The sequence below is a fragment of the Phaenicophaeus curvirostris genome, chromosome 9 (genome assembly GCF_032191515.1).
Source record: "Phaenicophaeus curvirostris isolate KB17595 chromosome 9, BPBGC_Pcur_1.0, whole genome shotgun sequence".
Taxonomy (NCBI): Eukaryota; Metazoa; Chordata; class Aves; order Cuculiformes; family Cuculidae; genus Phaenicophaeus; species Phaenicophaeus curvirostris.
Window position 1 is genome coordinate 32565019 of NC_091400.1, and position 25978 is coordinate 32590996.

General features: G+C 43.6%; 1 protein-coding gene across 2 annotated transcripts; it reads left to right on the forward strand.

Moving 5' to 3' along the window:
• Window positions 1-263: 263 nt before the first annotated feature.
• ALDH18A1 (aldehyde dehydrogenase 18 family member A1) lies at window positions 264-25721 on the forward strand. 2 transcript variants are annotated; one of them, XM_069863355.1, is made up of 17 exons: window positions 264-387; window positions 4661-4884; window positions 6474-6623; window positions 6714-6818; window positions 8242-8400; window positions 8986-9076; window positions 10661-10785; window positions 12107-12251; window positions 12992-13065; window positions 13731-13830; window positions 14948-15168; window positions 18962-19099; window positions 19210-19405; window positions 19557-19678; window positions 21917-22103; window positions 23575-23670; window positions 24952-25721. In XM_069863355.1, exons 1-17 carry the CDS (start codon window positions 294-296, stop codon window positions 25131-25133), a joined length of 2409 nt encoding a protein of 802 aa, XP_069719456.1. In that variant the 5' UTR covers window positions 264-293; the 3' UTR covers window positions 25134-25721. The 2 variants fall into 2 exon arrangements, with proteins under 2 accessions (XP_069719456.1, XP_069719457.1); XM_069863356.1 differs by having other exon boundaries at window positions 8242-8394.
• Window positions 25722-25978: the final 257 nt, after the last annotated feature.

Consider the following 25978-nt stretch of genomic DNA (forward strand, 5'->3'; position numbering starts at 1 on the left):
CCAGGCTTTGTCCTAGATCTTAAATAATGATCTTCTGCCAGCAGGGAAAGAACAGGGGCCTTGAGTTCTTCTAAGTTACAGTCTGAGAATTCTGCTAAATGGAGAGAGCGGGTTGACTATCCCTTGCACAAGGAAATTGTGTTAAGACTACAGGACAAAGAGGAGTTGGGGTGGGAGGGGGTGGGTGAGGCGAGAAATACAGATGGAAATACACTAACATTTAACCAGTCTTCCCCCCCTCCTCCCTTCCTTTTAACTTGCAGATATCCTTGATTTGCAGAAGGCATCTCAAAATGTTGTGTCGAGCTGCTCTGAGCCCTCTTGTCCGTTCCCCTGGATGGTCCTTTGTGTTATCGCCACATGCCATCGCAGCCATTTCCCGTTTATGTATGTATGAGAGAAAGCACACGTTTCTAATCATGTTGGTCAGTATGAGTCTGGGCACGCCTGTGCTCTTTCCAGTGGTGAGAGGAAAATCGCCTCATTAACATCATTCAAAACTTATGGCTTTTGGAGTGAGCTGCAGTTGAAGCTCTGCCTCCTTAATGTTTTTTTTTCCCTTAACTCAATAGTATTCAGCTGGATGCCTGGGAGGGTGTATTTAATATTCTGGCCTGCATTTCAAGCAAAAAAAAAATCACTTGTGAACTTGTGAATAAAAGTTCTTTATTTCAACCTTACGCATTCCTGGAAAACAAGATCTGGTTGTGCCTGCTCCCCCATCTGCATTGTCAGCCCACAGATGTCTTGAGTAAAGCAAGGTGTGAAGCTCAAATTTATTCATATTAGAGAAAAACAAAAAGGTGCTTGCAGGAAAGCTCAGTGTAAATACATAGCTGCTGTGTAAGTAGTTGTTCCCAGAAAACCTAACTTGAGGGAACCATTCAGTCTATTTGATTAGTGGCCTGAAATAGAGAAGGCAAGGACAGATAGACTTAGTTAGATCAAGAGATTAACTGTTTGCTGTTGCATGCAAGACTGATTTTCCTCTGGTTCGTGTGTTAACAGTTTTCTCTTCTTGATATTTATTAATTCATATAAACGTTGAAATCCTGAAAATGTTTAACTTGTTTTTTTTTCTGAGCTATAGCTCTGTTGACTTCTGCATTTGTAATATTTCTAAATAGCTGATGTTTTCCAAAGTCAGTAAACTACTCACAGTTAATGCTGTGAAAATTATTCCTTAGTACTGGCAGTAGTCACTACCCAGAACTGGAGCAACTCCGGTTACTTCATCAGCTGTGTTTTAAAGCTGGATTGAGCATTTGTCACAGTTTGCCTTTGCTCTCTGCTGTTTCTGCTGTGATCCTGTTCAGCTCTTGTGTATTTTGAAGTTCTGTTTCTGTACTCCTGAGAAGCAAGCCTCACACAGGTGGCGTAAAAGGATCTGCAGTGCTAAATACTTCAGGTTTTTCTCTGTGTGAAACTGTTGACAAGGTACTGGATATAAGAACTGGAATGCCTAGAAGCCTGTTTGTCCAAAAAGCTCACTGCACGGCTATATCGGTTTCTCCCTAATTGCATATGAAGCAAGTTAATGGGCTTGCATCACCAGAAATGTTTTGCATATGTAACGTGGGAGCTGACTGCACATCTCAGTCCAGTCCGAAGTAACTAAAAAAGATAGTGTTATGCAGTCATGGAGTCACGGTTAGTAATTAGATATTTAGTGGAGATGAATGAAATTCTCTGCTTGTTCTAAAACTGTTGTCTTTTTTCCTTGTTTTTCTGAAAAAAATACATGGCTTCTTTTCAAATACTGGTGATCCCTTAGCAGCTGCTTTCTTGGAACCTTCTAAACCCCAAAGCTCTGGCCAAAAGAATTGGAAATTAATTGTTTTTCTTCCTTTTTGGTTGTACAGTGTGGAATAAGCAAATACTATATAGTAATGTATAATGCTGGAAAGAAAAGTTAATTTGGACTCCTTCAGCTATTCTTTCACTTTTATCATAGGCTTTGTTTACATTCACAGGTATTCCTGCATGGAAATGAGGGGCAAATGAAACTCATCTCCAAATTCCTTTTTCTACATTTATACGCATGACTTGTTTGTGCAGCCCTCAGTTACGATTAATCATTTACACTGCTGTGTGTATTATGAACAAAAGATTTATTTAGTTAAAACACTGTTAAATGACAAGTTTCTCTTTTCTGTAGTGCTTTGTTCATTCCTGTCTTTCTCCAGCAGAAGTAACACCCAGAATAATCACTTTAGATAATAAGTTAATCTATTTTCTATTATAGAGCATCAAAATTAGAGAGACTGAACAGATGAAATAAAATCAGGTAACTCTGATCGTGGCATAGGATTCAGTTTACAGATTTGTGAAGAAGCCTCTACCTCTTCAGATGAGATATTGGTTAGGATTGACTAGAATAGAGTATTTTCAATTGGAAGGGACCTACAATGATCATCCAGTCCAACTGCCTGACCACGTCAAGGCTGACCAAAAGCTAAACTGTGTTATTAACAATGTCCTCTAAATGCCTCTTAAACACTGACAGGCTTGAGGTATTGACCAGCTCTCCAGGAAGCCTGTTCCAGGGTTTGACCACCCGCTTGGTAAAGAAGTGTTTCTGAATGCCTAGTCTGAACTTCCCCTGACAAGCTCTGGACCATTCCCATGTCTCCTATCACTGAATGCCAGGGAGAAGAGCTCAGCACATCCCTCTCCCCATCCCCTCCTCAGGAAGCTGCAGGAAGCAATGAGATCGTCCCTCAGCTTCCTTCTCTCCAGACAAGACAAACCCAGAGTCCTCGGCGGCTCTGCAGAGGACGTGCCTGCCAGCCCTCTTGCCACCTTTCTCACACGCTGCTGGATGCATTCAAGGACTTCACAAACCTCTTGAAGTGAGAGGTCCAGCTCTTTACACTGCATTCCAGATGAGGCTGCACCAGCAGTAACTGCATTGGGGTAATCCAGCTGGTGATGCTGTGTTTGATGCTCCCCAGGCTGCAGGTACCCTCTTGGCTGCCAGGGCACTGCTGGCTCCTGTTGAGCTGCTCTGACCGGCACCTGCACATCCCTTTCTGCAGGGCTGCTCTCCATCCACTCCTCTCCCAGTTTATGCTTGTGCCCAATGTTACTCTGCCCCTAGTACAGAATCTGGCATTTGTTCTTGTTAGATTTCATGCCACTGAGGGTTGGCCAATGCTCCAATTCACCACAACCCCTTGAGCCTTCCCATCCGGCCAGTCCTTCACCCTGCACACCATCTACCTGCTCATCTCGCAGCTGAACAATTTGTCTGGAAGGAAGCTGCCAGGAACAGTATCCAAGGCCTCACTAAAATCCGGAAAAACTACGTCCAGTATGATCTTTCTGTAGTTTTTCCATGAACGTGTTCCATCTTTTGACGAAGCTGCACTTTTGGTCCCAGAGTGTAGTGTCAACAGCCATCTTTTCCATAATTACTTCAGAAGTGTTCTCCCTCTTTTTTTGCCGTGGTGGTATTTTTGAAACTGTCTAAAAGGTGACTTGGTTTAATGCAGATTCTGAATAGTCATAGAATCATACAATCCCTAGGTTGGAAAAGACCTTCGAGATCGAGTCCAACCGTACGTGTCCACTACTGAATCCTATCCCAAAGCACGTCATCTACCTGTCTTTTAGATACTTCCAGGGATGGTAATACAAGAAGAATTAGATAGAGGAGAAGGAAAATGTGTTTTCCTTTTTTTTTAAGTAAAAATAGCTTGTCCATATTATGTTCACTACTGAGTCGACACACTTGGACTGCAGGTATTCGTGTCTGCACGGCTCCTCCTTCAGACACAATTCTCTGGCTCCACAATACGTTGTATAAAGCACGTCAGAACTGCTTTCCATCTGCATCTGTTCCTTCAGCTTAACTTTGGGACTTTGTGTGTTTGGGTCCACCTCTGCTAATTACAAAGGATCCAGACTGTTCCTTGTGATTGTACCTCAATAGTCACTATTCTCTTTAATCTGCTTGGCTGATAGTGGTGCTGCTGTTCATAACAGGCATTTTGAAAAAACAGATTTTACTGAGAAATGTTCCCTAGGTCATTGATTTGAGGGAAGTGGCAGCCTCATGTATCTTAGATCTTACCTGAGCAATGCTGTGATGGTCTCTTCTCCCTCTGAGGTCTGCCTAACCTACAGGAAGGTGACTTCCAGGTCGTATGTCTGTCGTCCCCCTTCTCCTGCCCCTAGTTGAGCAACGTGCAAAAATACCTGACTTGGAGATGTTGTAAAAGCTGTTTCTTTTCTTTCCTAATAGTCAAACTTTCTGTGCTCCCACAGGCAGGAAAACTCTCTAGCTGTTTTGAATGAGGCAAGGCAGAGGAGATTGTTTTTAAAACCAGTACTCTTAGTTCTGATGTGAGCTGTACAGGCTGTTTTATAGTGTCCTTCCAATTTGGTCTTGTAAATTCCTAGAGTCAGAGCTCTGTGACATGTGGGATATTGCCTTATGTACCTTGGGAATAGTTAGTGCTGCTCAGATACAATTGGTTCTCACTTTATTGTGGTGATTTGAAAGCTAGCTTTATATTCCGAGTCCCTGAGAAGTGTGTATTGCAAATCTTGTATTTCTCTTGGAAAGGGAGGAAATGTTACGTGAATTCAAGGGCTTAAAGTCTGAACGAAACACGTAAAACTGCATTTTTTTTTTTCTTTCTTTCTTTAACCACAGATCTGCCTCGTCATAACCCAAGGTTAAGGAATGAATCTGTCCGTCGTTGGAGCAACATCCCATTTATCACCATGCCGCTCAGCCGTGCCCACGGCAAATCTTTTGCGCACCGCAGTGAGCTGAAGCATGCCAAGCGGATTGTGGTGAAGCTGGGTAGCGCTGTTGTGACTCGAGGGGATGAGTGTGGCTTGGCCCTTGGGAGGCTGGCATCTATTGTAGAGCAGGTAATTCTGTGACTGCAGCGCCTCGTGTGCTTTAACTTCAAATACTCAGTGATTGTTGGATAGGAAAAACTGATAAACCAGTGATGCCCCTTGCAAGCAATGCGTTGGCCTTTCTCTTTTTCATCCCCCTGCGCTGTGGTAGCGTGAACCGTGTAACTGAGTTAATTGGCATTTGTAGGTGGGGTGGTTTGACCCCGACCAGTAGCTAAGCACCAACACGGATGCTTGTTCACTTCCCACAGCTCAGCCTCGCCACCAGTCAGATTGGGAAGAAAATAGGAAAAGCAAAAGTGAGGAAACTCATGGACTGAGTATTTCGCTATTTAAATATTTATTTCAATACAGTTTAATAAGTGAAGGGAAGGGTAAAAGAAACAAGTGATCCTAAGGCAATTGCTCGCTACCTTGCACAAACAGACCGATGCCCAGCTAGTCCCCGAGTGGCCACCTGGGAAGACAACCTCCCTGTCCTTGCCTATCCTGCTGCTCCAGTTTTATTACTGAGCACGACGTTATATGGTATAGAATGTCCCTTGGGCCAATTCATGTCAGTTGTCTCAAAGTGTCATCTCTGAACTTCTTGCCCAGCCCCTACCCTGCTTGCTGTGATGGGAATATAATGAGGCAAAAAAACCCCTTGATGCTGCAAAAACTGTTTAACAACAGGCAAAACATTGGAATGTTACCAACAGTGTTGTAGTCCTAAAATCCAAAACAGAGCACCATGTGGCCCGCTACGAAGAAAGTTAGGTCCATCTCAGCAAGACCCAGTATACAAGGAGGGATTTGCACAGTGAGATTTTGATGCAGTAGGTAAGATGAGACTGGGGCGTTAGTTGGATCTGGTGGGAAGGTGGTGCTGAAGTTCGTGAAGTCTGCAGAAAGAGTAGACCCTTTGTGATTACCTTGAGCATTTGCAGATATCCCCCAGGAGAAGGCTTGAAACCTCGTCACGTGTAGGAATGAACAACTGTTGGAGTAAATCATGGATTTGTTCTCCAAAATGAAATAATGACTTTGGTAGGGGCGGGTCATGTCTTCTCTAGAAAGTAAAATGAAATTCATGTAAATATTCAGCTTTAGAGTTTTGAAAGGAATCTGTAAGGAAGAAGTAATTAAAAGCTGTACTGTCAGGGTCAGCTTCTTCACTTCTAGAATACAAAATTATGGAGTAATGGCATCTTTGGGAATGCATGATGAATAAGAAGGTTGGTAGAAGGTACAGCTGCTACTTTACAGCTTTTTCATATGTTATCTTTCCTTATCTTTGGAGGTGGAGGGGCCAGGGGTATGGAAGTGTTACCTTGTAATACATATTGTGAAAATTCAAGCGTGACTGTCATAAAAACTGGTGTTGTGAAAAGAAAGTTTAGCAGAAGCCGTAGATTGCATGCAGTCCTTTGCATGGCTCCTGGGTGGCTAGGAAGGTGTGCAGGAATATCTTAGGATGTGCCCTGCTTTGCGCATCCACGGATAAAGCGAAACACTTTTGTCAGCAAGGTAAGCATAAGGTTATCTGTAAAAGCCAGAGCTGTCATCGTGTTTTTGATCGGACTCCAGTCCCTGCTCCTCACGTTCTGTCCTTACAGGTGTCAATGCTGCAAAACCAGGGCCGGGAGATGATGATTGTCACCAGTGGTGCTGTAGCTTTTGGAAAGCAGCGGTTGCGCCATGAGATCTTGCTTTCTCAGAGTGTGAGGCAGGCGCTTCATTCAGGCCAGAGCCAGCTAAAAGACATGGTGAGTGGCTGGCAGCACTCCCGCTTGTCCTTGAACGTTGGGTAGTACCTGCTCAAGTCGCTGCTTGACAGCTGTTCTTTATCTTTGTAGGCTATTCCGGTCTTGGAGGCCCGCGCCTGCGCAGCAGCTGGCCAGAGTGGGCTAATGGCTCTCTATGAGGCCATGTTTACGCAGTACAGCATCTGTGCAGCTCAGGTAAGAGTTTCCTTCTTTCCTAGACTTAACTTGCTTCTTCAGCTAGTGATGGAATTGTTCTTGGAATTTTTCCTGTGTTTTATATGCTGCTGTCTCCGCTGTAGTCTTGCATTTTTATTGCCATCCTACATCTGGGGCTTATTATGGCATAAAAGGTAGCTTTTGCAGGAGTGCCTTGAGAAGTATTTCTGAAAAGGGGTTATCTATCATTAAGGTGAAGCAAAAACGCTCTTTCATTTTGGAGATTGTGCATGTCCAGCTCTTATATACGGGGCAGGGAAGGTCCGTTAAGGTCTTTTCGCAAAAGCTGAAGTTGCTGATCCAAAGTGAGGGCTTAAAAATCGCAAGTGGTCGAACAGCCACACATTCTGGAAAGCTGACGAGTGCATATCCACACTACAGAATTTGCTATACATCTACTCCTCAAACCTTTCCAACTCGTGGGTGATGGTATCCATAGCCTGGGTCTTCTACATATGCTGTATGCCGCAATTGTGTTAATTGAACTACTTTTAAACAGGCTTTGCTTATGCTCTGAGAGTGCAGTATTGCATCAATTGTAAGGCCTTATTTGTTTAGACACCTTTTATGAATGTAGGAGCCTGGTATGAAATCTTGCCTGGAGAGACTTCCTCCTGTAATACAGCAGAGCTGATATCACCGAAATGTTTACAGTATAGCAAACAATTACTACAGGTTGTGCTGGAGAGTGATCTTGTTCAAGTCTGCAGACAACTGTTATTCCTTTATTTTAAAGCAATGAATTGCCTGTGCCTGAAAAGTCAGAGTGCACATTGATTCCAAGTGCTGTTGTAACATTTGTGTGGTGGAGTTGTTTGCTTAGTTCTCAAATGTCCAATGGCAGAGAAAAAATGGGAAAAAATGTCACTTCAGAACAGACCTGGAGGGTTTTTTGCCTTAAAATACTAAAAATAAAGGGGTGGTGTCTGTATGCAGGAGGCTTCAAGACCAAGATTCTTTCAGAAAAGCTTTCTAGAGGTGAAGAGAAGTCTTAAAGCAAAGCATCCTTTCTGCCTGCAATGGCAAAAACATTACACTGGGTGGGGAAACGGGGAAGGAGGTTTCTCAAGTAATCTGTCCAATTGCTTAGAGTCTGAGTAGTTATCATCAGCATCTATGTTCTGCTTATGTTTCTTTTTTCCAAGTTGATTCCTGGAGCCTGTGATCGGTCAGCTTGAGAAGGGTCATTGTAGGCTCCTGTGGAAGTTAAGACACACAAATCTGAAAATGTTGTGGGAGGAGTTATTTCTTGCTTGTATTCTTTATCTTTTCAATGTGGCTTGTGTTTAAGTGACCTGGGGAGCATGACTGATCCATTACAATATGTTAATGATGTTCATGATGTTGTTCTCGGGGAAAAGTGGTAGGCGAAGTATATATTAGCTTTTTTTCCTCCTTTTAGATTTTAGTCACCAACCTGGATTTCCATGATGAACAGAAGCGTCGGAATTTAAATGGAACATTGCATGAGCTTTTAAGAATGAATATTGTCCCTATAATTAACACTAATGATGCTGTCGTTCCACCTCCAGAGCCGAACAGTGATCTGCAGGGGGTAAATGTGGGTAAAGTATTGCAAGGGGGGAATGGTCCTGCTTGTAGATGGTACAGCACTAATGTGTACTTCACTAATAATGGGGGTCCTCTGGAGCCGGCAGCAGGGAAGCAAAAATACAGAATTAGTAATGTGGACAGAGGGTACTGGAAGGCTGTGCTGACCTGTCTGCTTGTGGCGCAGCCCAGTGCTGTGGACTGGAAGCAGCAGATGATGGCTGCTCTGCCAAAAGCAAGTGTTGCCCGGTTTGGTTTTCACTGAATAGTTGAGATTGAAAGGGACTTCTGCAGGTCTTCCAGTCCAGAACCCCGCTTAAAGCAGGGTCAGTCAGTACCTCTCGCCCAGTCATTGTGCACTGAGGTGAGAATGCGGGTACCGTCATCTGTTTGTCATTTTGATACTCCCTTACTGCTTCCCAAGAGCATAGACACGTTCACACAAAGATCACCGCCTAAGTTTCCAGCGGGTGTGAATGAAGTTGCTCAGGAGGACTTGGTAGTGCTGAGATAGCTTGTTTTTGTGTGCTGCAGCCAAGTGTTTCCCAGTTCCTGGGAAAGTATTCAGTACTGCTGACATGCGTGTGCGTTGCAGGTGATTAGTGTGAAGGATAACGACAGCCTGGCAGCACGACTGGCTGTGGAAATGAAAACTGATCTCCTGATTGTTCTCTCAGATGTAGAAGGTTTGTGAGCGATTACTTTACTTTCTTCTTTTATCAAAGTACATCAGGTAGTCACACCAACCTATATTTGGGTTTTGCAGACCTCTTCAGTTCACGTGTTTTACAGGGACAGTTACAACGTACTACGTAACTCCGTAAGGCGCATACCCAGTGCTGATGCTCTTGCATAAGCCAAAGGCTGCCTGCCACACTTGAATCTGGCTGGGTGAGAACACGTGTGAACCTGAGACTTACTCCAAAACCACAATACCATATGCGCTATGGTACATCTGCTGCTTCTCAGAATTGAATGACAACTAATATGCAGGGTGAAGGTGATGTGTTTAGACTCAAGAGCACAAGCCAAATACTGTTCTACAATAATATATTTCTTCTGACAGCAGGTTCTGTCCTTCAGTGAATTGCAGGTACATTACAAGTCCTGGCCGTTGCCTTCCAGACACCTGGAGCTTGCTAGTGTTTTATCTCCCAGACATCTGACCTACACTGCTCTAGTTTTCTTAGCAAGTCTGTCATCTGTGGACGTTGAAGTTCCTGTTCTAGAGAGAGGAGGATAGTGGGTGCAGTTTCACATCAGTGCTGTCCACATCACCCCAGTCACACAGGTTTTTTATCTTCTCCAGTACAGTTTCTTCAGTGAGTCCTGGACATTGGCACATATGGTAGGCCCTGAGGAAGAAGGAGGTGCCTGTCCATAAAAACAGTTTCTTTTAGCAGGTTCAGTGGGATTTTACGGTTGATTCTAGTTGAAATAACTGTCTTGAGGACAACTCATAAAAGCAGTAGTTGAAACAAATTGTAGAAAAAAATTAATACAAAACACCCCCATCTTCCAAGCTTGTTCATTCAGTGTGACATCTGGCTTATGAAAAAATGTGTCCTCCCCTACCCAAGCTGTCAAGGAAGGACGCACATAGTCTGCACTTGTGCTTTCTAATTTGCAATGCCAGTATGTATTCACATAGAATTTCTGGAAAACGTGGTGGTGGATTTTAGGTTTAATGTGTTAGGTAAACTAAAGCATCATTCAACTCCAAACATAGTTACATAAAATGACTATATTTTTAAAGAAATTAATAAAAGTATCGCTCTGAGGTGTTGTGTTCCTTCTTAGCAGAATTTAGTAGTTACCCTTATTACATATTTCTGAATTGCCTAGTTTATCACTGTACGACCCAACATTCAAGAGTTCCAGCTGAGATTTTAGTGATGAGGACTATCCTTTGCCTGTTCAGTTGTGGATTTGTGTATCAAACCCTGATGTTGAACGTATAAAAGCTGTAAACTCTCTCTGTAACCTCAACCAAATGTCACTACCTCTCAGCTTGCGTGCTGCTGTTCAGCATGTGGGTTTTCATTTTGTTTTTTTTTTTTTATGCTTTCAGTAAAGTGATAATTCTTGAGTATGCCTGTTAAGTATCTCCTGCTTTCAGTCCAGCAAAAAGCAGGGTTCAGTGGAAGTTTTCAATCCTGTAAAATGGAAACCAGCTTTTCAGCCTCATGGATTCATTTTTCCCTTTTTTTATGGGTGAGCTTTTGAGATGAGGGTATGTAACACTAACAGGTTGCTATTTTTTGTTTCAGGACTCTTTGACAGCCCTCCAGGATCTGATGATGCAAAGCTCATTGACATATTCTACCCAGGAGACCAGCAGTCTGTAACTTTTGGAACTAAATCCCGGGTGGGAATGGGAGGCATGGAAGCCAAGGTAGAGAAATATGGAACATTTGTTTTGTTACTGGGAAAGAAAGGAAGATGTGGGAAAGGGAGGCAGACGAGATGATTGTGCTGCGATTCAGATGGATCTTGGCCGGCTGCAGAAATGGGTGGACATTATCAAACTGAGGAGAAACAACTCCGTTCATGGATATGGGATGGGAAGTTGACTGGCTCGAAAGCAGGTTCAGTGTGAAAAGGAGAAGGGGTCCAGGTAGACGTCAAGTGCCACATGAGCCAGCAACATGCCCTTTGGGCACAGCAGAGCCAGCAGCATTGTGGGTCGTGTTAGAAACAGCAGAGCCAGCAGGTCAAAAGAAAGTATTATTTCCCTCTGCTTGGCACTAGTGAGACCACATCTGTGGAGTTTTGTCTGGGTCTGAACGCAGCAATACAAGAAGGACATGGCATACTACAGTGAATCAAAGAGCCATGAGTATGGTTGAACAGTCACGCTAGGAGAGGCTGAGAGCTAGGACTGTTGACTCTGGAGAAGAGAAGGTTTGTGTATAAATACCTGAAGGGAGGGTGTAGAGGAGACCAAGCCAGCCTCTTCTCGGTGCTCTTGAGACAAGAGGCAGTGAGCACAAGAAATTAAATTGAGATGTAAGGATGTTTTGGTGAGGTTGCTGAAGCACTGGAGCAAGTTTCCGAGAGAGCTTATAGAATCTCAGTGTTTGGAGATGTTCAAAACCTGACTGGATGGTGTCTTGAGGTAACTTGAGCCTGCTTTGAGCAGGCAGTTGGACTGCATGATCTCTGGAGATTCTTTCCAGCCTCAGCACTTCTGTGAGGACACTGGAACGGTGCATGGGTTCCTTTCGCTTCTCTCTTAGGTCCATGTGAATTGAAAAGAGCAACTAAGGAATTCCACTCCAAAAGTTTGCAAAACAGGACATTTGGAACCCTGTTAAGCTCACATTAAAATAAGAGTCCATCCTCGCTTCTTTCTTAGACGGAAATTGGCAACACAATCTTTTCAGGAAAGAAAATCTGGTTTCTTCAAACAGCAAGAACTTGCAACATAAGGTGATGGTGAAAAGGAATATATGAACAAAGTGCCCTTGCAGAAGTCTTGAAGAAAAGCAGCCTGTTAGGAAAATAAAGTGGCAGCTAGTTAAGGAAGGGAAGGGAAAGAGCAAATACATGCTCCCATTCAGTGCTACGTTAAGGAAATTCCTGAAGCGTATTGAATGCTCTTTGAAAGTCTCAGTGATCAATCTGGAGAGCAAAGTGGAGCAATAAGTCTTGTTGAGACTGGTGATTTCAGTAACGAATGATTTTCTTGGATCTGGCTTTGTCCTTCCCTGCAGGTGAAAGCAGCTCTGTGGGCCCTGCAAGGAGGCACCTCGGTAGTGATTGCAAATGGAACCCACCCAAAGATCTCGGGTCATGTCATCACAGACATTGTGGAAGGGAAGAAAGTTGGAACTTTCTTTTCCGAAGTGAAACCTGCAGGTGAGTGCAGTGATAATATGTGCATGGAGAGCACCCGTAGAGAGCCCCTGAAAGGACAGAGCTAAAGTTTGGCTAGACCTGTACTGTAACTGGGAAACCACACTCTGCTTGAAAAATGGGTTTTGAAAGGTATTCTAAAATAGTATTTGAATGCTCTGCTCTGGTTCCCTCCAGCTGATAAACGGCTGCATCAGACTCGCATTTGAAGAATGCAATGAGTAAATTTTTTACCATGTTTAGTCTTAGGGTTTTTCTTACAGCATTGAAGATTTCTGTGTGAAAATGTGGACATGGAATGTCCTGCTGAACTAAGATAGCATTTAGTCTTATTTCTTATCATCAATTCCTTTTACAACTTGGTCTTCTGGTATGGTAGGTAGCATATGTTGGAGGGGGCTTGCTTCAACCACCCCGATATCTGTTGGAGAGACAACAGCAGGACGTAAGCAATCCAGGAGGTTCCTGGAATGCATTAATGACAACTTCCTTGCCCTTTATCAAGTCTTTTTGATACGTGGTGCAAAGTTACCTCTGACACATTAATCTTCCCGAATCTCTGTGATGGCTCTTTATGTTTGGTTTTGTGTCAGGTACAGATTTGCCTGTTGTAGCATATGGTAGGTTTCTTGGAAGTGTCTATTTAAGACACTTCTGCTTTGAAATCGGAAGATGGGAGGGCTCACGTTCACTTCCACGTGTGCCATTATTTGGCTGCGTGTGTATTTTTGGTTATTTTGCAGGTCCCACAGTAGAGCAGCAGGGTGAAATGGCTCGAGCTGGTGGCAGGACCCTGGCGGCTTTACAGCCCGAGCAGGTGACAGAACAACATGGTCTCGCTTGTTAAGCTTGTGAACGTGTGGCAAGTTGTACACAGATTCCTAACACAAATGGGCCCTGTTGGATAAGAATCTCTTCTTGGTGTGCCAGATCCATTATTTGGATTGTAGCACACGTAAGGAGATGAGAAGAACGGGAAGATAATGTACCTTGGGGCTGCAAAGTAATATATGCTGTCATGTGGGGTTTAATAGTATATAGATTTTAATAGTATTGAATATCACACAGAAATTAATTGTAATCAGAGCTGCTGAAGAGTTGGCTGGAATAACTTGCTGCATTCACTCCTGTGTGTGGCGCAGCAAAAGAGATGTAGATGATCAATTACTGCTCGGCAGTTGGGTGGGTAAAATGTGGCATCTGTTGTGAAGGAGGCAAGGTGGTCTTAAAGTAAGAATGTTGTGGGTTTGCTGAAGAAGATTGGGTGTGGAAAGCAAGATAATAAAAAGTGAGGTAAAGGTTGAAGCAGCGTTCAGCCACATTTTTCAATGCCATGCAAGGTGGAGAAGTCAGCTGGCCTCAAGTATCCAGAGAGTCAAGACAGCAAGAGGATGTGGTTGAAATAAATGGACTGAAGGGGATCAGATGTCAAATAATTTGGACTTTGTGTAAGAAGTCAGTTCAGAAACTTTTTTCTTTCAGAGAGCAGAGATTATTTATCGTCTTGCTGACTTACTGACTGACCAGAGAGAAGAAATTCTCTTGGCAAACAAGAAGGACCTAGAAGAGGCTGAAAATAAAGGTAATATTTCAAGTCCTTCTATGGTAGTCCTATTGTCTTGACCTTCCCTGGGCCTCGAAGGAAATGAGCAGAACAGAATCTCCTGTCACCTGGGATTGGGTGGTATGGCTCTCATAGATTAGTGAACTCAGGACTTTGAGAGCTTGTCAGTGTAAACAGCTGCAGTTTCCTTAATTCCATAAACCAGATGTCCTCATCAGACACTAAGGCTCTGCAAAACACTAAGCAGTATATTGTACAAAAATACATACATATATATATATATTAGTAATCTGTTTTGCCAAAGGAAGCTCTCTTTAGGAATAGGGTACAACAAACATCATCTGTATTATTGTCACGCATAAAGTGAATATTTTCTGGGCTAGTTAAGATGTTTGGCCCCTGAGGGGAAGGCTGTCATCTCTATATTTAAATTGGTGCTCTCCAAAAAGAACCATGTACCCTTCTGATTGAGGAAGGCTCTCTTCAGGGGGCTCGGATTAAACCCATTCTTCTGTGTCAGATTGATGCATTCATTGAGGAGCTGGGATTGGAATGTGTATGTATAGGGATAGTAAATGTATGAAAAAGGCACATTGTGAGTTGTAATACTTTGTGGAAGACGCCAGGGCACCATTTTTTACTTACCAGAGTACCTGAGAGGACGTTGCTGGGTAAACTTACTGTTTGAATGTGTTCAGACTTGAAGATTTAGGTAGTTCTGGACCAATCTGAACAGGAATGCTGTGTGTGCATCTGTGCTTTGGGATTTCCACCTGTGAAATAGATTAAACTACTGCCAGAACCTTCCAGAAATACTGCAAGGGTTGCCAATTGTAAGAAATTCAGATATACAGCAGAACTTGCAATAGGACACCCCTTATTTTTGTGGATGTTGCTTCATGTACAAATCACTTAATTAAGTGAAAATGTGGTGGTGGGTGAAACCATTGTCACATTTGAGTGATTTTATTATGGCTACTAGGCTTAATACCGTGCATTTTCCATGTCTGGCACGTTTCTTGCAAGGGTGAGGGAAATATCTGAATTTTCTTTAGGTTCACTACTTGTTTAAGTCACTTTTGCCTAAGCTTAGGCAGGCCGATCTATCTCCAGCACATTTTTTTCTTTCTTTTAGGGAGATTGGCGCTTCCTTTGTTGAAACGTCTGAGTCTGTCTACATCAAAGCTGAACAGCTTGGCTATTGGTCTGCGTCAGATTGCGGCGTCCTCCCAGGACAGCGTCGGCCGTGTAATTCGGCGAACACGGATAGCAAAAGACCTGGATTTGGAGCAGGTGACAGTGCCTATTGGCGTCCTTCTTGTGATCTTCGAGTCCCGTCCTGACTGCCTCCCCCAGGTATGTATGGAGGGTAGAATTCTTTGATGACAAAAGAAAGGGTATTTCTGTTGGTGAGCATGTAGGAGGCTGCAAGGTGTTTTACCTCAGAGGGCTCTTGCTTGGATTCTTCTAAAATTGATTTTGTTGGCATCCCTAATTTTCCTGCAGGGATATTCTCAGGACTTGCTTCTGCCATGCTCAGAGTTACTCAAAAAAACCAGCCAAACCTGACGTATAGAAAGAGTTACCTTTCATTCAGGTGGTGCAGTCCCTGCACGTGTCTTACGAGTATGTTCAGTGTCTAACTTGCAGCTTGAGAGGCTCCTACTGGTGAGCACTTGTTTTTTCTGCCCGTGCTGCACACGGCTGAACTGCAGGCTGGGATTAAACAGCAACTGTTTGCTAGTAATTAACTGCAAGGAATACATAATAAACAAGTATTTCTTTTAAAAGGATGAGCGCAGAAAGCACAGGAGTTCCGGGCTCTGAGTGGTCTGTCCCTGTGCTGATAATCCTTGTGTGCAGTGAGGCAGGACGATGGCTTTTACTCAGTTGGAGTGAGATTGAGGAAGATGTGAGGAAGAGGGGTGTTCTGAGTACAGAACTACGGAAGTTGCTGGGAAGGCTCGTGAAAATCTCGAGTAGCGTAGTGGAACTGGATGTCATTTATCTCGTGCCAGGAATAAGTCAGGCATCTTAAAGGCAATATTCATCTGCAGCACTGTGGGGAGTATTGCTGTGGGTATATGGTGTTAGAATGCACGACAGTATGGGGCCTGAACTAGCATTGCAGAGGCTACCAGAATCTTATTTTCTTACTTGCAACTCCTTTACTGAGCAATTGTAGTAGATTTTTAAAAGAATACAAAGCCCCCTTCATTATTAACATGATTTCCCACGGTTAACATCAGGAAGATTGAGGACTTCTCTAATATGAGCAGGTGTTTGAGGAGACAGGGGTGGGGACAGGCACTTGAAAAGGAGGTGACACTCAGCCAGTGGACAGCTTGCTACTTCATGAGTACCAAGTGTTGGAGTTCTGTGAGTGGTCCCCATTTCATACTGAAAGGGGTGTGCTCCTGGCAAAGATCCTGAGGAATGAAAAGGCATTGGGTCTCCCTTGTCTACCATTATTGGCTTCTTTCTGCTAGCTCTGTTCTTCATAGATAACCAGTACATTTTCTTGTTGTCAACAAGAAAGATTCTAGTCAGTCTTCCTGGACTTCAACCCTGCCCTCCTGCCTTGCATAGCTGATGTCTCTCTCTTTCTCCTCCCCATTATCTTATCTTAAAACCTACACCAGACTGTGTCTTGCTGGCTTTTATTCCCTCCTTGGATTTACAGACTTGGAAGAGCCTCTCTTGGTAGTTGCTTTTCTTCCTGCCAGCCTCCTGTCCTCATGCTCCCACAGGTTCTCTGATGCAGCTACAGAGGATCATGTTTGAGGATCATGTGTCTGAATCGCACGGCTGCTCTCCCAGGCTGTAGCTGACAGGGGGTTGGTCTCTGAGTGCAGAGGAGCAGTTCCCTTCTCTTGGTTTGCTACTGCACCTCATGCTTGTTTGGGTAAGCAATTACAGGAGAAATTTGACTTTGCCCTGGAAGAGAGTGTGCTGGATCTGCTCCCTGGCCGTAGCTCACGCAGAGTTAGGGAAGGGCGCAGAGTTCACTCTGGAGTTGCAGTAAAGATGAAACAATTGCAGGCTACCAGCTAAGATTTAATAAGCTTCTAATGAGCACATACAAATGGCACGTTTGCCTTTAATACTTACAAGGCCAAATTGCAAGCATCTTTCATAAGCTGCTTCCTATAGATTCCACCAAATCCAATCGTTGCTCTATGGGCTTTGCTATTCTTTGAAGGGACTGAACTGTTTTGAAGCTGCTTATCTTCTGTTTACCTTTTAATCAAAAAGTTTTCTATTTTTGTCTTCATTATTGGGGGGGGGGGATCATTTTTTCCAAATCTGTTCACAGATTTTATGCCTGCAGAGCAGAATTCTTTATTTAAATCAGTTTATTTGTTCAGCTTTCCCTTGCGGCAATGACCTTTGCAGTGGCAGATACATAGAAGATACTTTCAAAATACAATCTGCTTTTTAGTGTCTAGTTTTATAAGTTAGAAAGGCACACAATGAGTAGACTAGACGATTAAACTAGACTCTTATACTTCAGTGTATTTTTTCTGAAATATTTCTTATTTTTCAATGTTCTTTTCAAATTCCTGAGAGCAGGATAAGATAGAACACCAAACATGGTGATTGTTATCCATTTGATATTAGAAAGGGAAAAGAGCAGATCTGAAGAGATGTACCGGATGGACTTAACATTTTTCTGTACAAATCAGCATCTAAAAGGTGCCATTAAGTTAACAGCTCGTTAGGCATGAACCTGGCTAATTCTGGATTTCACATCTCAACAGCATAAAATTGATTTAATGAGTGCAGGCTTGGTGATGGATGATGATAATGATACGTATGATCTTTTCCAGAAGATAGTAATACAGTAAAATAACTTCAAATGCTGAATTTGTCCATTGTAGAAAAAAATCACCTCGTCTCCAAATCTTTTAAAGGGTGGGTTGTTGGTTTTTTTTTCAAATAGGTGGACAAACTGTGAGGCTGTTGTGAACGGGATTGGGGAGAGGAAGGCAAAAAGAGATACAAAAATAAAATCTGCCTGAGAAGAGAGCTTTATCAGGTCTGACATAGTCCTAGGTAGAAAAGAACAGAAACTGAAGAAAAATTCTTCCTGCCATCACCCCTCTGTTAAAGAGGTTTTCAGTTTAGTGGGGAAAATAAAACAGTTAGTAGTGTCTGGAGACTGAATGAATTGGGTAAATGTTTCAACGGCAGAAGTAATTTTTTATCTAAGTTCCAAAAGGCAGTGGCTTCTTTGGAGCACTTTTTTGAGATGTGATCTAGTTGGATTGCTCAACTCAGATGGATGAGTTCCAGCACCTTAAACAAAAAGGCAACAGTATCAATCAGTTCCTTCTGCGTATAAAGACGGAAGCAAAGTGGTACGGGTGATGCTGAGCCTATTGTCCAGAAGTTTTTTTCCCACTCTTATGGCAAGCGTTGCCTATTTATGACTTCTGTTTTAGCACAATGAAAACGTTCTGCCTGCTCGTAGGAAGAGCTCGTTAGCCGCTTTCTGGTGGAATGGTTAGGGACAGGAGTTTTTGCACCTAAAATCATTCTCTTTGGGGTGATTGCCCACACAGCTACTCAGTTTGGGTAGGGACTGTTTACAGAGGGTTGTAGTGATAGGATGAGGGACAATGGGTATAAACTGGAGAAGGGCAGATATGTCTGGCCTAAAGGAATTTCTTCACAATGAGCATGGTGAGGCCCTGGCCCAGGTTGCCCAGGGAAGCTGTGGCTGCCCCATCCCTGGAGATGTTCAAGGCCAGGTTGGATGGGCCTTATCTAGTGGGAGGTGTCCCTGCCCAAGGCAAGGGGGTTGGAACTGGATGATCTTTAAGGTCCCTTCCAACCCAAATGGTTCTATGATTCATAGCAGAGCCTGTGTCCTGAGTTTCCTCTGACTTGTCCCCTGCAGTCTGCTCCTGACAACAGTACCCTAAGAAACTCAAGAAATAACACATTTTATTTCTGGAGTTAAATGTGCTTTTACTTTACTGATTTTTTTTTTTTTCCATAAAATGAAAACTGCAGATTAACACTGAGTAAATCCACAGGGTTAAAAATCCTGTTCTTAGTTGATTTTGTAGGTGTTATTCCAACAGAAGAGATGGGTTACTTTTCTCTTTCTTTATTTTTTTAAAAATAAATTGTTTTCTGACAGGTATCTGCTTTGGCCATTGCCAGTGGAAACGGGTTACTGCTTAAAGGAGGGAAAGAGGCAGCACACAGCAATCAAATCCTTCATCATCTGACACAAGAAGCACTCTCCATTCACGGAGTCAAAGATGCGGTGCAACTAGTAAGTGCCGAGAATTAAATCAACGCTTTCTTTGCTGTGATATGGATGAAAAGTATGGGCAGAACTTCAGGAGTTCAAACCGTCGCCTGTTTGTATTGCAACTGCCACAGGTGAACACAAGGGAGGAGGTAGAAGATCTCTGCCGTTTGGATAAACTGATAGATCTGATCATTCCACGTGGTTCATCACAGCTGGTCAGGAATATCCAGAAAGCTGCTAAGGGAATCCCAGTGATGGGACACAGCGAAGGGATCTGTCACGTGTATGTGGACGCGGATGCCAGTGTTGAGAAGGTCACGCGAATAAGTAAGTGGGAGAGGGTGACTTCGATCTCAGGGGTGTAATTGAACTTTGTGTTTGGAGTATGTGATATGGTTACGGTAATTGATAATTTATGTGCTGTTTGAAACCTTTGTTGTAAATGTAATGTAACCAATTATCTACTCTTAAACCTCAGTCCGAGACTCAAAGTGTGAATATCCTGCTGCCTGTAATGCTCTGGAAACTCTCTTAATTCATCGAGATTTGCTGAGAACCCCATTGTTTGATCAGATCATAGACATGCTGAGAGTAGAACAGGTTAGTCACTCATACTTGTCTTCTGTTCTGTGTTTTTTTTGTTTCTTAACACTTAAGTTTTTTCCAGATGAAGTTATGGAGGACTTCCTCTGCCTCTCCACCCAACCCCATTTTTTTCTGTAGAAATAATCCAAAAGCGGCCTCTTCAGGACAGCTGTTTGCCACTATTGGGATAGAAATACTTTCTCATATATAGCAAAAATCATCATCTGCTTTAGAATAGCCTACACAGACCTTTCTCTACCCTTCTTAATTCTGATTTAATCGCTGTTAATCTCACAGATGCAAAGACTCTTCTTTTTGAATCTGTTAATTTGGCTTCTTACCTTGAATTCTCTTTCTGTTTTTCTCCTTCTGAATCTTTCATCCACATTCTGTGAAACCGATCATCTTGCACGCCCCTTATCCCCACCCGTGTTCCCTCCCAGTGTGTTAAAGAAACCACGAACGGCCAGTATACTCAATTAGTTGTCTTGACACAGGTAATGCTTTGTCAATAAAGGTAGCAGAGATGCATCATAAGAGAAATATCCATGAAGTAGTGTGAATTGCATATAAATCAAGGATTTTTACACAGCAGTATGTATTTAATCAACTGGAGCGTACAAACGGTGGTTAGTGCAGGTGAAATAGAGAGGCTGTATGTCCTGATGATGTTGAAAAGGTCATAGAAAAAGAAGCTGGTGGGTGGTAAGGAGCAAGTCTTCACTTAATGGATTTTTTTCATGGCTTGTTTCATTGTTTCTCAGGAAGTGTAGAGTGAAGGGTAGATCTCTGGAGTTTGGATGGGAGGAATACGAGGACTAGTGTGTTCCCACCACAACTCGCCCAGCTCCTAATACAGTGGGGAGGATGCTACCTCTGTCTAATCTGACCTGACAACAAGAAATGGGAAAAAAAAATGGGCAGGATTGTGCAGTTTCAGTAATTTATTGTTGCACAAGAAAATGCCTTTTTGCAGATACCTTCTTAAAAGCCTTCCAATTTCAAACTTTGCAGACTTGTGCTTTATCTTCCATTTATGTTTGTCCTGTTGACGTTTCCCATGTTCCATTTGCATGGGGATTTCTCTGCTCTACCAGTTCTAAATTATCTCTCATTATTTAGATGTCTTGGCTGCTATGATTAAGCTCAGAGGCTGATAATGCAATAGATCTTCCTTATAACAAATGAAAAATATCTGCGTGAATTTTCTTGGTTTGGACCCAGTAACAACTTTGTGTCTGAAGCACTTGCTGCAGAGAGGGTGGGTGTCAGTTTACAAAGTAAAAAGGGTAAAAGCTGATAAAGATCTTTTGTAGAGGTAAATATAGAAACTGTGATATCGTAGCTGTTTTCCCAATACTAGTGTTGTACTGTCCTCCTGCCTGATGACTTTCTCTAAGTGATTTGATTGCTTTAAAGAATAGGAAATGAGTCCTGAACTCGGAGCACGCCATGGTAGGCAGCCAGCCTAGCGTGTCACCTATTGTACCTTGTCACCAGTTCACCAGTCCGCTACGTTTCCCAGAGGGCAGGCTTATTTATCTTACGTGGCACGCAGGGACCATCTGATTCACAAATGTTGGGGGCTAACCCCAGTCAGCAGCTATCGCCACCCAGCTGCTTGCTCACTCTCCCCTGCTCTGAGTAGGATGAGGGGAGAGAATAAGAGCAGCAAAAGCAATGAACCTTGAGGGCTGAAAGAAAGATTGTTTGATAAGTGAAGGAAAGAGGAGGAAGAAAGGGGAAGAAGAGGGGAAAAAAATCAACCAAACAAAAAATAAAAAATAAATAAAAAAAAAAATGCATGCAAGTGAGGCAAAGCTGAGTACTTGGCATCTGCCACACGCAGCCAGTGCCCAGCCAGCCCATGAAGGTCATTCCAACCTTCTTGAACCGCCCCCTCCCCTCTGTATTGCTGCACACGACATCAGATGGCATGGAATATCCATTTGGTCAGTGTGGGCCAACTGTGGTGGTTGTGTCCCCTCCCAGCTCTCTGCACACTCCCAACCTTCTTGCTACAGGGACAGAATGGGGGGAAAAAGAGAAAGCCTTGACACTGTGCGAGCTCTGTTCAGCAACAGCAAAAATATGGGTGTGTTTTCAACACCATTTTAGTCACGAGTCCAAAACCTACCACCCCAGGGACTGCTATGAAGAACATGAACTCCTTCCCAAAGTACAAGAAGCCACACTGTGACCTGGAAGGCATTTTCATATGGTCAGCAGCACAAAATGTTTCTGGCGTTGCAGGTGAAGATTCACGCCGGCCCAAGGTTTGCGTCTTACTTGACATTCAGTCCTTCGGAAGTGAAATCTCTCCGCACAGAATATGGGGACCTGGAGTGCTGCATTGAGGTGGTGGACAGCGTCCAAGAGGCCGTTGAGCATATCCACAAGTACGGAAGTTCTCACACGGATGTTATCATCACAGAGAATGGTTAGTGATCGTTCTGCTTCCTTAAGCTCTGTTTTGGTTTGGCTGCCAGTTCTTGGTGTTAGGGCAACTACTGATGTTGCAGAAGTTGTTCTTCTCTTGGGTCTGCAGTAGGCATGACCAGATGGATCCCGTGAGCTAAGTGCCTTCAGTCCTGGTTAGCTCAGAGAAAATCTGTTGCGTTGCCCTTGTTCCAGGATATTAAGGAGTGAGCTTGAGGAATTGACTGATGCTGAGCCAGCACGTGCTCTTGCCACGCAAGTTGCTGTGCAGACCTACCACATCAGAGGTTTTGCAAGGACATCTGAATCCTGAAGATGTCCTTGTGCATCTGAAGGCTTGCGATGTGAGCTTCTCTAGTACCTCACTGGAGGAGATAAGGATTGTAGGGAAAATCAAGATCAGACTTTATCCGCTTTGTCTTCCCGTGTAGTTTTTATATTGTGCAAACAAGGGCCAGAAATGCTTTTCCCCTGGCTTTTTCAGTCCTTTACTTCCCACTTCAGCATCTCTAGTGTAAAAGCTGCATTCATATCAATTTGCAGTTTCTTGTCTCTTTGTTGGGAACTTGTGCGGCTCCGTGCTGCTCCCTGGCACCTGTCCTGCGTGCAGTTTGAACACTGTGCTAGTTCAAACCTACCTAGAGCTGCGCCCAGCCACAGGCTGACTCGGACCGAGCCTGGAACGCGTAAGGATCAGCTGCATTAAGGTCCTGTGGACCTGCATCTGAGCAGATTGTGATCGAGCAGGGTTCTGTACCTCCTGCTGAGCTTAAATGAGTGTCACTAAGAGGTTTGCATGTGGTACTGTAACCCGCAGCCAGGGACCTGGTGCACTAGTGATCCGCAGGAGGGTGTACTGGAGATCGAGCTGATCTGTAGGGTTTCTCTCATCGCCAGCAGCGTGTGCAGCCTTACAGAGTCCTCCAGAGGACCGAGGCTTGCACAGCTCTGCGCTTGCTCAGGTCTTGCAAGTTCTGGGTTAAACTGGGTGAGTTAACTGATTTCATGTGGTATTTCGACCACTGTATTTCCCAAATATTACCTGCAACAGAAATTTGGTTTAGGATTTTTCATTATCTGGAACGATTCAGTGTTTGAGACTAAGGGAGAGCTGACTCTGTAGTTCATCTGTCTCAGTTTGACTGTAAAATGTTCTTTGGGGCAGCTGCCCATTCTCCCTAGTCATACAACTATCCCCGACTGCAGGTTCTGGACGGGATATTAGAATTAGACACCTTTTTACTTTCCTCTAATTTTTGCAAGCTTCTTCTAACATCTGCAGCTCTGTCTACTTGATAAGCCTGCTGGAAGGAAAGCATAAATGAACTTGTCTTAGCCCAGGCTGTTTAAATACTGTCTGATGAGGTTGCTTGTGAAAGTTGTATCTGTTCACAGTATGATGTTGTGTTTATTGGAGTGCGTGGTCATTCTGTATGTACTGGGTTTTACTTTTCTCTCTGCCTCTTCCCCAGAGAAAACGGCGGAGTTCTTCCTCCAGCATGTGGACAGTGCCTGCGTGTTCTGGAATGCCAGTACCCGATTCTCTGACGGCTACAGGTTTGGACTTGGTAAGAGAGAAAATACTGCAGGATTTGCTGTTGTGTGAAACATGTAGAACTCTGAAACCTGGAAGACAGGATTAGTCTCTGATCTTATTGTCTAATACAGGGTTTTCAGGAAAGGTACCATAGGAAAGGTTGAAGCCTAGATATTTCAACAGCAGATGGTTTAATATTCTGCCCCTCTGTTCTGATCTTGTGAGACCTCACCTGGAGTGTTGGGTCCGGTTCTGGAATCCTCAACATAGGAAGGAGATGGAGCTGTTGGAATGGGTCCAGAGGAGGCTACAAGGATGATCCGAGGGCTGGAGCACCTCCCATACGAGGACAAGCTGAGAGAGTTGGGGTTGTTCAGCCTGGAGAAGAGAAGGCTCTGAGGAGACCTTGTAGACACTTTCCAGTACCTGAAGGGGCTACTGGAAAGCTGGGGAGGGGCTGTTCGCAAATGCTTGTGGTGATAAGAGGAGGAACAATGGCTATAAAATGGAGAGGGGCAGATTTAGACTAGACATAAGGAGGAATTTCTTCACCATGAGCAAGATGAGGCCCTGGCGCAGGTTGCCCAGGGAAGCTGTGGCTGCCCCATCCCTGGAGGTGTTCAAGGCCAGGTTGGATGTTCCTTGGGCAGCCTGATCCAGTGGGAGGTGTCCCTGCCCATGGCAGGGGGGTTGGAACTGGATGATCTTTAAGGTCCCTTCCAACCCAAACTATTCTATGATTCTATGATCTTTAAGGTCCCTTCCAACTCAAACCATTTGCGCCTGCTGTGAATTGCAGAAGACAAGGGAAACATTCTTTCCTGAGGCAGGAACTCGGAAATCTCTGTAGCAGGCTATTACTGTGTCTGCTGCAACTGTCAGTGTTCCCTGTGATGAAAAAATTCTAGTTAGGGTCTTGCAATATCTCCTCAATTTGATTAAAAGAGGACATAAGATCACAATTTTGAGTAATTTAGCTCTTTGTTTTCAAACAAACAAACAAAAAAGGATTAAACCCTCAGGAAATAAGTCGAAGATCCATTTCAGAGATACCTTTCCCTCTTGCATCTTTCTCTCTATAAGTAATTCCCTAGTAGGCAGAAGCATAAGCACTACAGTTTATAATGTAATAGTTAAGCTCCTCTGACATTTAAATCGGAACAGGTAAGCGTAGCCTCTGGCATTTGGAAAGGAGGAGGGAGAAGCAGGGCACTGAAAGGCAGGCAGCGGATTTTACATGAAGGTGCAAAACTGCTTAGTATGAGGTGATCATTGGAGGATTAACTGCTTTTATCTGATGTGTTTCCTGCAGGTGCTGAAGTGGGAATTAGTACTTCCCGTATCCATGCACGTGGACCAGTGGGAATTGAAGGACTGTTAACTACAAAGTGGTTGCTGAGGGGGGACAATCATGTTGTTTCTGACTTCTCAGAGCATGGGACCATGAAGTATCTTCATGAGAGCCTCCCTCTCCCTCAGAGAAATACCAACTAAGAACATCAGGGCAGAGGGGAAACCCAGGAGCATAAATATTTCCTGAAGATGTTCAAGCACTCTGGGGATGGGGGGAGTTTGTTTTTCATCTTAAGGAACGTTGTCCTCAGTCACTGTGCTGTACAATGACTATGAAATGATCCCATCCGTGAGAATTTTTCCCCTACCTCTTTCTTTCCTTAGGTAGTATCTGCAAACCGACCTCAATTTTCCCAGAGACAGACTTCTTCAAAGCTTACAAGTGACATAAGGAAAGATTTCAGTATCTACTGCGTTGTTTTTTTATCCCAGTGCTCCCTGTAGCAAATATGCTTGGTGGTGGAGCGTGATTGTTTTTTGTAAGTCTTTGTTTTATTCAAATATCTGTTCTGGAGAACAAACTTGAGGTTTTTTTTTTTAATTCATTCTTATGATCTTGGCAGCTCTTGAAAGCCAGAAAGCTTTACACTTACTCTCTTCATATTTGATCCCCCTTGCGATAAAGGGGATAGATGTTCCAAATGCATAGTAAGCTTTTGACCAAGAAATCTTTTATATCTAATTTCTTTGTATTGTCGACTATTGTAGATAAAAAACCACAACTATCTACTGTGTGTACTTTGTTACTTATTTGTACTGAAGGTTTATTTTTCTTCAGTTTTATATAAAACTTAACCTTCCACCAGCCCTCCTCATTCATTCTTCATCCCCCTCTTCTCTCCATACCTTCCACATCCTTCTGCCTCTTCCTATTTCAGTCCTTCTTTACCCCCACCCCTTGCTGCTAGTGCATCCTTCCAGTCCTCTGCCTGACTCTCAGTCTTCCTTTTCTTCTCCTCCCCCTCTCATTCTTCTGTCTGGGTCGG